This window comes from Phaseolus vulgaris, chromosome 8 (genome assembly GCF_000499845.2).
Source record: "Phaseolus vulgaris cultivar G19833 chromosome 8, P. vulgaris v2.0, whole genome shotgun sequence".
NCBI lineage: Eukaryota > Viridiplantae > Streptophyta > Magnoliopsida > Fabales > Fabaceae > Phaseolus > Phaseolus vulgaris.
The window spans coordinates 59,949,775-59,967,760 of record NC_023752.2 but is presented as its reverse complement, the minus strand read 5'-3'; the positions used below and the strand labels follow the sequence as shown (position 1 = coordinate 59,967,760).

General features: G+C 27.0%; 2 protein-coding genes across 2 annotated transcripts; both read left to right on the top strand.

The window, feature by feature from the left end:
• Nucleotides 1–5,259: 5,259 nt before the first annotated feature.
• On the top strand, nt 5,260–6,823 carry LOC137824443 (probable O-methyltransferase 3). Its single transcript, XM_068630091.1, has 2 exons — nt 5,260–6,175; nt 6,387–6,823. The coding sequence occupies exons 1-2, from the start codon at nt 5,405–5,407 to the stop codon at nt 6,687–6,689; spliced, it is 1,074 nt and encodes a 357-aa protein (XP_068486192.1). The 5' UTR covers nt 5,260–5,404; the 3' UTR covers nt 6,690–6,823.
• Nucleotides 6,824–11,964: 5,141 nt separating this feature from the next.
• LOC137824404 (probable O-methyltransferase 3) lies at nt 11,965–13,292 on the top strand. The gene is made up of 2 exons (XM_068630040.1): nt 11,965–12,752; nt 12,930–13,292. Exons 1-2 carry the CDS (start codon nt 11,982–11,984, stop codon nt 13,230–13,232), a joined length of 1,074 nt encoding a protein of 357 aa, XP_068486141.1. The 5' UTR covers nt 11,965–11,981; the 3' UTR covers nt 13,233–13,292.
• The last annotated feature ends 4,694 nt before the right edge of the window (nt 13,293–17,986 follow it).

Sequence of the window (17,986 nt, the reverse complement as noted above, 5' to 3'; positions counted from 1 at the left end):
TATTTTTTCCTTGAAATTAACATAATTACATCATCAATAATAATAAAAATAAATACTAATTTATGTCTATAGATTCAACTTTTATGTTGTTGTAAGATTTAATTTCTTATTTTTCTTCATTCTTAAAAAAATAATTTAAACTAAACATTTTTAATTTATTACTTTTTTTTATTTTTATTTTGTAAAAACTCTTTTCTTTATTCATTAATTATATTTCTAACTATTTTAAACATTCAAAATACTTATTTTTTAATGCATTCAAAATTTAAATTATAAAAAAATATATTTTATCATTTATTTATTTATTTTTGAAATGGTGCTAGATAGGGAAATAAAACATAAAAGGATGCTAGATAGGGAAATAAAAACAAAAGGGTGCTAGTATAAATGGGACTAGATAGGGAATTTATCCTACAACTCTCCACATTACAAAATTAATATTATTTTATTTGTAGTTGTGGGTTTCACAAAAATATTTTGAATAGATTTAATTAGAGCATAACAAATTGGGACACCGTTACTCTTTCACAATTAACTTTGTTCTTCACTTTCTTCTCCTTCATATTCTTACCTTGCTTTTCTATTATCCTTCATCCTCTAGTGGCTTTTAGCTATTGTTCAGTTAGTAAAGAAATGAATCGTTGAGTTAGTAAATAAATGAATAGAAAATATATTATCTTTATCATTAATCTCTAAACTCATCATCATGAAAAGTGATAAAAAAAAGTGATGAATAGTGGAAGAGAAGGTGGAGGAGAAAGTTTGAGAAAAAGGTGGAAGATGATGCGCATGACAATGATACGCATGAAACTGGACAACTGAATGAGAGCATTTTTAATTAAATGTGCAAAACAAATGTGGTATTTAAGATGTCTATTTTTCTATTAAAAATGACACAAAAAATGCATAAACAAAATAACAGAAAAAATATTCCTGAATTTTTTATTTGGGTCTGTTACTCTTACATATTTTTATTAATAATAAAAAAATCATAACTTTTTTATTTGGATCTGAGAAGAATTAACCTTACTCTTACATATTTTTATTAATAATAAAAAAATCAGGATTACGTAGTTCTGTGTGTAAAAATTGTTTGTTTGTGTGTTGATATTGAAAGTTTTAACATTTTTAAAAAACTTTAGATTTTTTATGATTTGGACGGATTAAAGTACAAGACTATAAACGTCTATGCTTAATACTCTTACAAATCATACAATATTGTAGATTATTGTGTATTTTTTTTTAATTTTTTTACCATAATAATATACAAAATATAAGATTAAAGGTATATATAAGATTATTGTGTATTTTTTTTTAATTATTTTACCATAAAATAATAAGCACTATATATAAGACGTGAGTGATCATATAAATACTTAAATGACTTTTTAATATTAAAGGTAGTGTACACTACCCAGTTATATAAAATAAATCGGTGCATACGGAATAAAGCTAAAAACATTTATTTTTAAACACAACCTAATTATGATTTGATTGGTTGTGAGAATAACAAAAAATTAAAGAGGTCTATAATCAAAGGCCCCAAAATTTGATCCAATGGTGTAAAATTACTATTCATTTCCTTTAGTCAACCTTTTATCTCTAAATCCACTTCTTCTACTTTTCTCAGACACCTATGCACTTACCATATCTTTTAAATTCACCATCACCATGTTTACTTTGTAATATTTAAGAATTCATGATACAAAACAAAAAAACATGATCTTATTCTTACTTCATTTAAATAATTAACACATGGACATTAACACATGCACAATAAAATATTTTATTATTATTTGAAACATCACTCATAAAAATAAATCTTATCTTTAATTTAATTTCACAAAATTAATTCTTTAAAGTGAGATTTATAATACTATATATTGTCTTGTGAATTATAATATGTATAACCATATATATTAATATAAAATCTCTAATAGAACCTCATAGCATTAGATCTAGAGGTGAGAAAGTGAGGCAGGTCGTGCGGGTCGGTCTTCGGCCTACTAAAAATACGTGAGGCGGGTTGCTTATTTCAACTTGCTGGCCTGTTTAGACTCGTCCCGCATAACCCGCAGCCTACGCGGATCAAGTGCGTGGTGGGGTGGATTGACCCGCATAACCCCCATAACTTTAAAATGTATAATTTTTTTTTTCACACCCCTATATTTTCTTCATGTAGCCTTATATTTTACATCCCAAAATTTTTAATAACATTTTACTACACATGTTTCATGAAAATAATATTATGAAACTATATACCTAATGCATCTAAATAAAAAAAATTCAAATTTTTTATTTTATTTTATTTAATAAATATTTCTTATGCGGGTCAACCCTTATGCGGGACGGACCAACCCGATCCGCTTTTTGCGGGTCAAGAGCGAGACGAACCTATACGGGACGAGTCAGCCCGCATTGCCACCTCTAGTTGAACCATTTTGTCATACTAGAAAAGTATTGCTTCTCCATTTCCAACTTCTTAAGAGTAGTTATCTCTCAATCAATTCCCAAAAGTTTTGAAGACTATTTTTGTTGAATTTTTAACGTAAATCTAACATATTTTTTCAAGATATTAAATAACTATTCTTCTTTAAAGTCATCTTTGATATGGACCTATGAATATAAATTTGACTTTTAGGTTAACCCTTTGATAATTTTTTCTCAAACAAATTTGAAAAATTTGAAGTAAACATTTTTCTTTTTCGTTTTCACATTTTAAAAATAGTTCCCAAGTGGTTGCGAAAATTATATTGAAAATTATTTTCTAGTAATCCGTTAAGTATTTTGAAAACCTTTCATTCTAAACAGTTCATCATAATTATCTATCCACTAAAATATTCTCATTTAAAATTAAACAGACTATGAATTAGAATATAATTTGAATTCACTATACATTCACACCCATCAATGATATTAATTTATTAATGATCTACCAAAACCACTAAATTTTTTTTTACTCTTTTACAAGAATCTTAGTCACAAATATACTTAAAAAATCACTTCCTAAATAATAGAAAATATCTTGTTGATTAAAATTTCTACTCCTCATACAAAAATTTAATTTATATATCTGTCTAGATGCAATTGGAAAAAGAAATTTTTTAAAGTTCTGTTTTGAAATTTTTTAAAGTTCTGTCTTTGAAAATGTTTTACTTATGTCTTATGTCTCAAGTGTTGCATGAAGTGTATTGAAAGTCTATTATTAAGAAAACCTTAAGCTTAACTTAATCTTATAAAATCAACTTATAAATAAATTTTGTATTGATTTATATACTATGAAATGTTATAATTTTTAGTCGATGTTCGATTTCCAACACTTATATATTATTGATGGTTTGTAACGCCCGATAGCGGGTGGACTGATAAGTCCAATAAACACTCATTAAGTTAGATGACTCTGATACTATATTAAAAAAAAGTAAACTTTAAATTTAACTCAACTTTATAAAACTCATTTAAATTTACATTTATTTATATATTATAAAATATCATAATATTTAGTTCACATATAATCTCTGTCCTCCATTCAAAACATGATTGCGACTCCATAAAGATAATGTACATTTCCATGGTATTTTGAAGCCAAAACTGAAAATGAAATGCGACTCCATAGAGATAATATACATTTCCATGGTATTTAGTAGCCAAAATTGAAAATGAACCTAAAAATCATTTAGTGATTAGTGAATAAGTAACAAGTTTGAAATTATTGCTTTTGGCATATTAACCATCAAATCATAGCTATTTGTCCTGTTCTATTGATTATCCACTCTACTTTTTATGAATAAAAATCCATCAAATCTTATATAAAATCTTATGAACAATTATATTAGTAAAAGGAACAAATTTGCTTTTAGTATCACTTTAATAATCTTCCACGAGTGGGAAGTTCAGAAGAAAAAGCTGTAATCAACGTAAGGAATATTATTATATATCCTACACTCATAAAAAGTTTTGTCAATTACAGAAGAAAGTAATCCACAGCACAAAAAGATATGCAGTTGTTCATTTTCTGCGTGGCCATTGCTTTATAAAAAAATTGTTTCCCACTGTCAACAATAAAACAATCTTTCACTTGACAGTCTTTATAATAATATAATAATATAATAATATTTAAAATAAAAAAATAAAATAAATATAATTGAAATATTAATTTATTAAAAAGTGTCGACACTTCTCTTGTCACTAAAAAAACTATTAAATAAAAACTAATTTTAAAAATAAAATAATTAATTATTATTTGATTAAATTAAAAATTATTTTATAAATTACAAAAATATTGATATTTAAAATAATTTTTATTATTAATAAAAATTTATAAAATAATTTTTAAACGGAAATTTTACTATTTATTATTTATATTTTAAATTATTTTTTATTAATCTTTTAAAATTTAATTTATAAACTTTTATTAATAATAAAAACTACTTTAAATATAAATATTTTTTTAATATTTAAATTATATCTAATTTAAATAGTATAATAATTAATTATTTTTCTCTCTAAATTTAATTATTATTTAATATTTTTTTATAATATATATTATTATATTTAAATTAAAATATTCAAACAATTCATTATAATAATATAATATTTAAATAAAAAGTAAAAAAATATTCATAAGATCTTTTACAGGTATCCTCCTAAAAATCAAAGATATAAAACAAGAAATAAAAAAAATAAAAGAAGGAAACCGACCAAAAGCGAAATAATTAATTAGATTTTCTCAATCTCTCCGTACAAACAATTTCCAATTATATATAACCCTTATACCTATGTTTTCTTTTTCATAAAAGTTCAAAGAAAATAAAATTCACACCTGTAAGATAGTAAATACAATATTCATTAACGAAACATTTGAGGCGTATAAAAAAAAGTTTGAAAACTAATCAACCTATCTATCCGTGTATATAAAGTCTAATGATAGGTTTACAAATATATAATAAAATACATTCACTCAACAATTCAATAAAATAATATTTTAATTATATTTAATTTATTTTTAATTAAAAATATTAATATAGTAAACATGGCATACTTTTTTAATGTATTTTTTTTTAAAGAATAAAATTAAAAGATAAAAGAGTATCCAATCTTTTACTTAAACCAAATCACATTAAGAATTAAAAAAATAAAATGACGAATAAATACTCTCTGGACAGAATAATTTTCATAACAAAAAGGTTTGAAAGCTAGTGAGCCGAACTTGTTGACACTACGTGCTGATAAAAGAAAAAAAAAACGTGCACACACTACGTGCTGATAAAGAAAAGTGCAGACCCTACAGTAATAGGATCCAACCTTAAGACTTCCAAAACCTATACAAGGTTGCTTATAAATAAAGCTAAATAATGTGAGGTTCCATACCCCAAATCCAACAAGTAGTTAAAGGCAGCAAATAATGGGATCCCATGAAGAAGATCAATCCGCGAAACTACTGAAAGCTCAAACACACGTATGGAATCATATTTTGAGCTTCATAAACTCCATGTCCCTTAAGTGTATTGTTGACTTAGGCATACCAGACATCATACACAACCATGGCCAACCCATGTCCCTCTCAAACCTCATTTCTTCACTGCCCATTCACTCATCCAAAACTCACTTCATTCATCGCTTGATGCGAATCATGGTCCATTCTGGCTTCTTCTCTCAACACAATCACACCGAGAATGAGCTTGAAGTCAAGTATGCACTCACTGATTCCTCTTTACTTCTGCTTAAGAGCAATGCAATGAGTGTTACACCTTTCTTGCAGGCCATGCTTGATCCAGTTTTAACAACTCCATGGAATCAATTTGCTAATTGGTTCAAAAATGGCAATCCTACAACATTTGAAATGGCACAAGGGAAGCCGTTTTGGGAGTATGCTGGCAGTGATCCCAGAATTAATAGCTTATTCAATGATGCCATGGCAAGTGATGCTCAGTTAGTCACTAGTGTGGTGATTGAGAAATGCAAACGGGTGTTCATGGGACTGGAGTCTTTGGTTGATGTTGGGGGAGGTACAGGAACCATGGGAAAGGCCATTGCCAAATCATTCCCTCAGTTGGAATGCACTGTATTTGATCTTCCACATGTTGTTTCTGGCTTGCAAGGAAGTGAGAACCTTAAATATGTTGGAGGAGACATGTTTGAGGCAATTCCTCCAGCTGATGCCATTTTGTTGAAGGTAAAATATTGTCACGGATCATAGTTAATAAGGAGCTATGTAGTAGCATATGATATTGTGCTCATGCTATAGTGAAACAATTTTAGATCCACTCAATTTTATTTTTTTGGAGGATTATTTATATATATTGAGATTAATAGTATTACATGAGGTGCTAATTATCTCCTTTTGACTATTGTTCTGATGAGTATTACTTTGAATGAGAAAACAGTGGATATTACATGACTGGAGTGATGAGGATAGTGTGAACATATTGAAGAAATGCAAGGAAGCGTTATCGAGGAAAGGCAAGGAAGGGAAGGTGATAATCATAGACATGGTGGTGGACAAAGAAATGAAAGATGATGAATCATTTGAAACACAGCTCTTCTTTGATATGTTGATGATGGTGTTCTTCACAGGAAAGGAAAGAAACAAGAAGGAATGGGTTAAGTTATTTTCCTCAGCTGGTTTTAATAACTACAAGATAACTCCCGTTGTGGGATTAAGATCTCTCATTGAAATCTATCCATAGTAAGTGAATAAGATTGTGTGAGGCTATTAATCTTTTGTTTCATGAATGTTGGGGTATATGTAACAATAAATTAATGAGTCAGTTTGTTTGTATTTATAATTTTAAATAAAAAATAAGCAAATCTGAATGTTTTATATGTTTCTTTAATATATATATATATATATATATATATATATTTATTTATTTATTTATTTATTTTTTTTTTTTAAAAACTACCTAATCTTTTAATTTGGCTGTACAATTGTTTTTTTTTGTGTGTTTGAACAGTATGGAAAACATCCAAAGAATCCAAAAAACATCAAAATTACTAAAAACAGTTCATGTCTTTGCGGTCTTCAATACTAAAAGCAACCATTTTGTATAAAAAAAATCAAAATATTACCTTAACAATTTCTTTTTAATAATATATTAATATTCTAAATTAAAAAAAACATGTAACTAATAAAATATTAACATAATTTACTGAGAAGTATTTGTTTTATTGTCATAATGTAATCTCTTTGTATATATATCACAAATATAAATGGACACGTAACGTAATGAATTTTGTGACCCGTACATGTAATCCTTGAAGCATATGTTGAAAAAGTTCATAAAATTATGATAAGTAAAGAAAATTGTGATGTCAAATATTTTCTTTAAAATTATGTATGAATAGAATGAGTAGTAACTTTTGTAATAAAGGTGTTACTAAGAGTGAATTGCAAAAATTGTCAAGAAACAAAAATTATCACTTAAACAAGACTGCTTAAACAAACAAGAGATAAGATGTTTGTAACATGAGTGCTTTGTAGATAAAATGTCAAGTTATCATTGATTAAACATTGTGTTTCACTTCCACTACAGAAATCAAGAAAAAAAAATAAAATTTTAGAGATAAAAAATAATTAGTTGCTATAACCACTATATTAGAGACCATTTTAGAAACTAAACAAACTTTTAGTTTGTATTATTGTTAAATGATTTCTAAATTGCTAACTAATTAGTTACCAAAGTCTTTGTTACCAAATTTAGAATCTAAATAATTGGTAATTAAAACTTTAGCTAATTAGATACCAATTTAGTAACTATTTAACAATAATATAAACTAATTTAGAAACCATTTTTGTTTAGTTTCTAAAATGGTCTCTAATTTAGTCACTATAACAACTAATTATTTTTTGTTTCTAAAATTGGTTTCTATTTCATGATTTTCTTGTAGTGTTAAGTAAGAGATAATATATTTGTATGTTATGTTTCTTTAATATATTTATTTGTGAAAACTACCTAATCTTTTAATTAACCGATGGACAAACATTAAAAAAAAATCATAAAATCATTAAAACTACTAAAAAACAATAATGTTTTTCAGACGTAGATCCATAATTTTCAAATATTAAATTAAGTTTATATAAATATATAGTTTATTATTTTTGTTTATTTTTTTTGAATTGCTTTTAGTTAAAAATATAAAGTATATATATATTTAAATATTTTAAAAATAAATAATTTAAGAAAGTATAAATATATTTTTAGACGAAAAATAAAATTGATGGTGGATATTTTTATTATTATAATGTCAACTAAATTTTTTTGAATGAATATAAGTACTCATCAATAGCAATTAAGAGGAATAATAATAATAAAAATGTAACTTCCTTTCTAAAAAAGGAGTTGAAGAGAGTGGATAGACATAAGAGTTTTATGAGATAAAGGGGAGATGATGTTCAAAAGAAATAGAGAAAGGAGTAGGTATTAAGAAAGAAAGAAAAATTCATGAAGCTTTAGTTCATATAATATAATGTAAACGACATCTTTTATGTAGTTTATTATTTTATTAAGTGAAGTTTGTGGATAATTTTCTTTCTTTTATTAAGATTGATGATAGTTCTTTGATTAAATTGATTAAGCTTATTGTGATAACTTTTTTTATTCGGATGTTATGCGTATGAAGAATTATTCTAGTTTTTAGGATAAGATTGAGGTTTCTAGGACTATTTTGGTTATTAAAGATTTAACTTGTTTAGTGGGTAATTCGTCTAAAGCTAACACTCGTACTGATAAAGTTCTACGTCCTCTTACTGTTAGATGGGAGTTTCCTTCACCAGGCTGAGTTAAAATTAACACCGATGAGATTGCTAGGGGGATCCTGATCTTGCTACTTGTGAAGGTATTTTTCGTGGGAGTATGGAGATTTATTGGAGTTTTTTTTTGCGTTTCTTGAAGTTCAAACTGCTATGGTTGCTGAGTTTTATGAGGTTATACATATGAGGAAACTCAAAAGATGGGGCTTACTAATGTCTGGCTGGAATGTGATTTTGCTTTGGTTTGTGTCGCGTTTACTGCTAAAACAAATGTTCCTTAGATGCTTCGTAATCTACAGAATACTTGTCTTAATTACTGTGGGGAAATTAAGTTTAAGGTTACTCATATTTTTTGTGAAGGAAATGCGTGTGATGATAAGTTGACTAATTTTGGATTTATTCATAGAAAATCTTTTCATTGGTATAATAGGCTACCACCTAATCTGTTCTTAGAATTATTTATGAATAGGCATAGTCTACCTATGTATCGTCTTTGTTAACATATGAGTTTTGATATAGTCCTCACAGATTTTTGTATTTTTGTATTTTTTTTTAATAATACCTTTTTCATGTGATTATTGTTACTTGAGGTGTCAGCATAGCTGAGATGTCAAAGTTAAATAGTGATGTCTAACATGAAATTTTTTATTTTAAAAAAAAACTTCTATAAATGAATATTTTGATTTACTATACTAAATTATGCAGTAGGATTATACTAAATTATGTAGTAGGATTTGAGTTTATTAGGTGTAATATTTTGAGTAAACTTATTATATGGCTTGAGTATAGAAAATAAAATTGGAGTAAAAATTGAAAAAAATGCATATTAACTATATATAGTTTTAGAAAAAATTATTTGCAAACAAATATTTATAGAGTATATACAGTGAATTTGAATAATATTTTATTTAAGTTTTCACATATTATTTTGAAATTCATTTTTATAAGAAAAAAACTTATGAATATAAATTGTAGATGTTATATCCATTGCCGACACCAATCCATACAGAAAACAACCATTATGTATATGAAAAAAATTAAATATTACCTTAACGATTTATTTTTAATAATATAATTATACATAATAATATTTTTAATTAGAAAATAAAAATATTAATATAATTGTTCGAGAAATATTTAATTTGGTTGTCAAGATATAATTAATTTGTACATATATCATAAATATAAATGGGCACACGCATACCTAAAGCATGGTCCATGCCTAAACCATGAAAAATATTGGAAGGTTTGCAGTTTTATGATTGAAGCTATGAGAAAAAGTTAGGAATGTGAAAGGACTCACCATAATTAATACGAAAACAAAGATTTGTCAAACTACTTTTTGTGTATGGAATATAAATGGGAAAACAAAAACTTAACTATGTTGTTCACTTTTACCAAATGTTAAGGTTACATGGCTTTCAACTTTGGAGGATATCGTGTGGAAGCGTGATAGTTTTAATTAAAAATTATGAAAAATTAAAGTAATAAGAAAAATAAGAATGATATCAAATTTTTTTTGGTGAAGAACTTTTTTAAATAAAGGTAAAAAATCAACGATGTAAGAATCAAAATTTTCACTGTAATGGTACTGGGAGTACAATGAATTCTTCTCAAGCTAATAGATAAATAACCTCAAAACAAATTCTTTCTATATGGGTTAAACACTTACATCGAAGAAAAAAAAAATAGAGAATATATGAAAGGAGAGAGAAAACAAGTGAATGTTGTTGTTTTGTTGTGTTACATTGCTCGGAGAAAGTCAGTATATATAGTGGTTCTAGGAGACAATAATAATAAATAAATAAATAAAATAATTAATTCAGAATGGTAAGTAATTTTCTTTTGATAACAATTAATTGTAAATGATAAGTAACCTCTCCCACAAACTCGATCAACAAACAAATTATCATCATAAGATTGAATTTATATTTCCAACTACATAGATTTTCTTTTTCTTTGTAAATTCTTTTAGGATCGAACTACTCATTCCATTTCATTTTTAAGTTTTTATATTAGTAAACTTTAAGTAATTGAAATTCTATAATAAAAAATTAAGAATCTATAATTAATAATATACACATAGATAAATAACATGCGCGAACAATACTTCATCAAATTCTTTATAAGTTATTATAACATATATAGAATATTATTAGCACTTTAATGACAACATTTTCTAAAGAAAATTAAATTTTATTCATTATAAAATTTGGTTAGGCCAAATATTCATTGAAGAGATGAAAACACATTTTTTATTACTTTGTGTACCAGAAATCGTCACATAAAAGTTTAAATAGGGAAATCTCCACTTTAAACTACTAAGAAATTATCATTCACTTAAGGGAAAATTGTTTTTATTATAAACAATAATTTTTAAGCTAATATTTGGTCAAGTGATAGCAATTGCGTTTGAAGTGATATATATATATATATATATATGAAATGGTTATCATTGTTTAAGGGAATGTATGTTGGAGATCCCACGTCCATTAAAGATTAGAGTTTTTCATTGTATGTAAGTGGGTGCAAACTTCAATCTCATGAACTGGTTTTATGGGGTTGAGTTAGGCTTAATATGGTATCAGAGCAATTGCGTTTGAAGTGAAATATATATTTTTTTGAAATGGTTATCATTGTTTAAGGGAATGTAAAAAATTATTAAATATAAACTAATTTTATATAAAAAAAAGAATTATTTATTATATTGATTAAAAATTATAAACTAATTTTTAAATTGGTATCTAATTAGTTAATTATTATCTAATTAGCTAACTGTTATCTAATTACTTAGTCAAATTTTAGTAATCAATTCTAAAATATAAAGAACTTGATAAATAATTAAAAACCAATTTAAAAAGTAATTTATAAATTTTTATTAAAATATAAACTCCTATATCTATAATAATTTGTAAAGGACTAAGAACATATATCAGATTAACTATGAGTTTTATAAATAATTAAGATTTTATTTTCAATCCAAAATATTAAAACAGTAAATTTATAAATTTATAATTTCTTATTTCTTATTAAGATTTGCCTCAAATTCATTCTTAGTAATATATAATCCAATAATAAAGGGGCATTATAACTCTATGCTTTTTTTCATAAAAATTCAAAGGAAAGCCATACACTATAATGTGACTGCTTCCGTATTTGCTTATAAATAAAGCCAAATAATGAGAGGTTCAATAGCCCAAATCGAACAAGAAGTTTAAGGCAGCAAATAATGGAATCCTGTGGAGAAGATCAATCTGCAAAACTACTGAGAGCCCAAACACACGTATGGAATCATATTTTGAGCTTCATAAACTCCATGTCCCTTAAGTGTATTGTTGACTTAGGCATACCAGATATCATACACAACCATGGCCAACCCATGTCCCTCTCAAACCTCATTTCTTCACTGCCAATTCATTCATCCAAAACCCACTTCATCCATCGCTTGATGCGAATCATGGTCCAATCTGGCTTCTTCTCTCAACACAATCCCACCGAGAATGAGCTTGAAGTCAAGTATGCACTCACTGATTCCTCTTTACTTCTGCTTAAGAGCCATGCAATGAGTATGACGCCTTACTTGCAGGCCAAGCTTGATCCGGCTTTCACAAATCCATGGAATCAGTTTTCTAATTGGTTCAAAAATGACAGTCCTACAACATTTGAAATGGCACATGGGAAGCCGTTTTGGGAGTATGCAGGCAGTGATCCCAGATTTAATATATTATTCAATGATGCCATGGCAAGTGATGCTCAATTAGTCACTAGTGTGGTGATTGAGAAATGCAAAGGGGTGTTCATGGGACTGGAGTCATTGGTTGATGTTGGGGGAGGTACAGGAACCATGGGAAAGGCCATTTCCAAATCGTTTCCTCAGTTGGAATGCACTGTATTTGATCTTCCACATGTTGTTTCTGGCTTGCAAGGAAGTGAGAACCTTAAATATGTTGGAGGAGACATGTTTGAGGCAATTCCTCCAGCTGATGCCATTTTGTTGAAGGTAAAATATAGCTATGTAGTAAAATATGATTATTGTGCTAGTAAACAGTTTTATATACATTCAATTTGATTTCTTTGGAGGATTAATTATATATTGAGATTAATAGTATTACATGAAGGGCTATTTAATTCCTTTTGACTATTGTTCTGATGATTGTTTCTTTGAATGAGAAAACAGTGGATATTACATGACTGGAGTGATGAGGAGTGTGTGAAGATATTGAAGAAATGCAAGGAAGCGATATCGAGGAAAGGCAAGGAAGGGAAGGTGATAATCATAGACATGGTGGTGGACAAAGAAATGAAAGATGATGAATCATTTGAAACACAGCTCTTCTTTGATTTGATGATGATGGTGTTGTTCAATGGAAAGGAAAGAAACAAAAAGGAATGGGTTAAGTTGATTTCCTCAGCTGGGTTTAATAACTACAAGATAACTCCCGTTATGGGAATAAGATCTCTCATTGAAATCTATCCATAATAACTGATTAAGATTATGTGAGGCTATAAATCTTTTGTTTCTTGATGTTGGGGTATATATGTAACAATAAATGAGCGAGTGAGTTTGTTTGTATTTATATTTTAAAAATAAAAATAAGCAAATTTTAAAGTTTTACATGATTCTCATTGATTTTTAAAAATATCTAATATTTTAATTTGTATGTGAAATTGAATTTTTTTTAATATTATGTGGAAACACATTCAAAGAATCCGAAAAACATCAAAAATACTAAAAATAGTTCATATCTTTCACACTACAAGAAAAAAAGGTTTTAATAGAGGTTATTTAGTGGAGGTTATTTAGTGGAGGTTAATATAACCTTAGGAATTGATTTAATTAATGGAGGTTTTTTCTAAAACCTCAACAAAATAACGGGGTTTTTTTTAACCTTAGCTAAATTCCAAAGGTTTATTCTAAAACCTCAGTAAAATAACAGAGGTTTTTTTAACCTTTATTAATTTCTAAAGGTTTATTTTAAAACCTCCGCAAAATAACGAAGGTTTTTTTAACCTTCGTTAATTTCCAAAGGTTTATTTTAAAACCTCCACAAAATAACGAAGGTTTTTTTAACCTTTGTTAATTTACAAAGGTTTATTTTAAAACCTCCATAAAATAACAAAGATTTTTTTAACCTTCGTTAATTTCCAAAGGTTTATTTTAAAACCTTCGTTAAATTCTAAATATTTATTCTAAAATCTCATCAAAATAATAGAGTTTTTTAATTTTTTTTAAGTGTTAAAAGTTTATTGTAAAACATCAATAAAATATTTTATATTTTATATTTTCTCAATTCTTAATAAATAGATATAATTAAATTTTTTAGTGAGTTTAGCCTAAACTGGTATATATATTTAAATATGCTTTGAACTTAGGTTTTAGAGGTTGATTCATTAATTGAAGTTAGAAGGCACTTCATTAATTGAAATTATTATTCAATTCTTAAAGATTGTTTTTATGAATTTCAATAAGTAAAAATAAGTTGTTTGTGAAGTGACATTAACTTATCACATATATACATTATCATAATTTATTTTTTGGTTACATTTGCATATCAAATTTTGAAGAATCAGACACGGGAAACTATTCATTATAATAATATTTATAATAATATTAATAATAATATTTATAATAATAATATTAATAATAATATTTATAATAATAATATTAATAATAATATTTATAATAATATTTATAATAATATTAATAAAAATATTTATAATAATATTTATAATAATATTAATAATAATATTTATAATAATATTAATAATAATATTTATAATAATATTAATAATAATATTTATAATAATATTAATAATAATATTTATAATAATATTAATAATAATATTTATAATAATATTTATAATAATATTAATAATAATATTAATAATAATATTTATAATAATATTAATAATAATATTTATAATAATATTAATAATAATATTTATAATAATATTAATAATAATATTTATAATAATACTTATAATAATATTAATAATAATATTTATAATAATAATAATATTTATAATAATATTAATAATAATATTTATACTAATATTAATAATAATATTTATACTAATATTAATAATAATATTATTAATAATATTTATACTAATATTAATAAATATTAATAATATGAATAATATTAATATGTAAATGTAATATTAATTATAATAATAATATTAATAATAATGTTAATATAATATTAATATGTATAAATTATGTTAATAATTATAAGTAAAATAAAAATGATAATATAACCAAAGAACTTCTCTGGTCTAGTGGTTAACCCTTCCCTGATTACTGGAAGGACTTGGGTTCTTTGCAATATTAATTGTGGGTGTTTGGGTTTTTATTTTACGGAGGTTTTGAAACCTATGGTATTTTACGGAGGTTTTGAAACCTATGGTATTTTACGGAGGTCATGAAACCTATGGTATTTAACGGAGGTTATGAAAGCCTTTTCCTGGGGTTTAAAAAAACCCTGGGAAAGCGAGGGAAATCGCAACCCAGGGTAAACCACTTAATGGAAGTTTTAACCTTTGGTAATGTAAAAATAAACCCTCGTTAAAACCATTTTTTCTTGTAGTGTCAGTTGCGGTCTTCAATACAAAAAGCAACCATTTTTGTATATATAAAAGTTGTAAAAAAAATTATCAACTAAAAAAGAATATATAAACGAGAGATAAAGTGTTTATAATGGGTGTGCGTTATAAACAACATGTTAAGTTAGCATTGATTTATTTTTTATATAGCTTTGATATGCGGTATTATTATATAACTTGAAATATCAGTTATCTTGACATCTCAAGTAACAACAATCATTTGTTATTATACAAAAAAATATTATTAAAAATAAAAGAAAATCTAAACAAAATATGATGGGACTAGAACAAAACTCACATGTTAACAAAAATGGTATATAGGTAGACTATACCTATTCATAAAGAATTCTAACAATAGACTATAAGGAAGTCTATTATTCCAAATAAGGATTCTATATGAATAAATCATAAATTAGCCAACTTATCAGCACATGCATTTCCTTCATGATAGTTTGCACCACAAAACATATGTAGTCTATTTATAGAAGCAACCTCCCCAAAGGGTAGTTTATCGACCATGAAAAAAGGTTTTTGAATCAAAACTTGAGTGACTTTCAAGCACCTAAGGGGAGTGAATTGTTTAATGAAAGATTTTCAAAAATACTGAACAAGAATGAAGATTATTGAAAAATCACAAAAGAAGTAATTAGATCAGCCAAGAAACAAAACTGTTTTAAATTGATTCCGAAAAATCAATCGGTTGTTTATGCGAATCAATCAGATGTTTTTATCAACAGTTTACAAAAACATAGATCAAACAGTTTTAAAGCAGTGAAGGATAGAGAGATTCACTCACAATGTTTATATTGGTTCACTCTTTACCTAAGCTACATCCAGTCCCCAAAAACCCCTAGGTATTCCACTAGGTAATCAACCAAATATTACACAACACAAACACCAAAGAGGTGATCTTGAACCCTTCAAGAACACTCACCCTCTTTGATACACAAACACTACAAGTCAAAACACCCTTTGACTAAGTCAGAACACCATGTACACACTAGTGCCTTACAAGTTTAACAAATATGAAATGAAATACAAGTAATTACAGGAAAGATCACCATGTAATCTAATCTCTCTACATATAAGAGATGTAAACACCAGCTATATAGCCTAAAAGATAGTCGTTTAAGACTTTTAATCGAGGGCCAAAACAATTTTGAATCATGGAAAACAGATTTACCAAACTTAACCTAATAAGATTTTTTAAAAAACAATCGATTGAAAGCTCGATTCAACCGATTGAATTGGCCTTGACTGTGAGGTCAGTCAATTTCAAATTTTTCAAAACCACCAAGTGTAAAACAACCGATTGAAACGATAAACCAACAGGTTGTTTTTCACCACTTTGAAAAATATTTTTTCTTTTTTAAAGAACTTGATTGATTCAGTTTTGGATTAAGCTAAGAGTAGATTGATAAATTCTAATCTACCTAGAACCCATACCCACAAGCAACAACCTAGTCTTCAAGAAATCTTCATGGATTTGGAGGCATCAAAGCTTTAAGTTCAATACCTCATATCGCTGGAAAACTCACACACAACTGTGGATGGGATCAAGTTTTATCGGGCCCCACAGTGGGCGCCAAATGTTCTTGTCAGTTGACTTTCTTGCCGTTTGACTCTGGTGACAAGTTCTACCTCCGGTCTGTTTCCTCTGGAATCTGTTCTTCGTCTTGTTGTACTGGAACGTGGCTCCATTTGAAACAGAGGGGGCCCTACCTGTTGATCACACTCCGACGATCAAGTCAGTAAGGGCTTACTAAAACAAAGAAGTATCCAGTTTCAGTCTCAGAAACAACGCACCTTTATCTGGGGTCTTAAGCCCCCTTTTATAGCTTATCTCTTGTAACAACTTTCTCTCATGAGAATTTAATCTCATCTGAAAGCATACATAATAGGACAACAATCTGTTCATGGACGCCTTCTCTCGAGGTGCTACAACAGAAAAGAATCTTATCTCTAATGAGAGCATAAAATAATAATAGAACAACCACCTGCCAGCAGGACACCATCTTAGGCGCCAACAACATGGATATATTCTACTTACATGGGCACTCTTACTCATGGTGCAACGTTATCTTTCACTATGCATGCAACTTAACTATCGTGTGCCCTAAAACACACACTTAAATTAAAAAATATTTACGTGATGTAACCATCACGTGTACTATACGTACCCCTAGGTTCATAAATACCCTTTACTAATAACGTTATATTAGTGTATAAAAAGATTATTTTAATTATGTTTCAACGAGCTTACTAACATAGTTGGGCCAAATCCATGATCCACTTTATAGGCCCAACAACCAAGTTGAACTACCCACACCGTTCACCGAGCTCCGATCATTGAGCACCGAGCACTCTGTCCAGTACAATATCCAAAGTACACAAAATGAAAGGGGTGGTAAAGCACCACAGTATGTCTACAGAAAAACACAAAATGGTTTCAACCGAAATTTTCACCAAATTTAAGGTTAGACTTACAATATGTATGTATTAACCAACTATGAAAATTAATTTTCCCAAATTGTCCAATCAGACAATTCAAGATTTAATACAAATGATTAATGTTTAACTATTTGTACTAAATCTCAAACACAAACTAAGATTCACTTAATATATGCATGA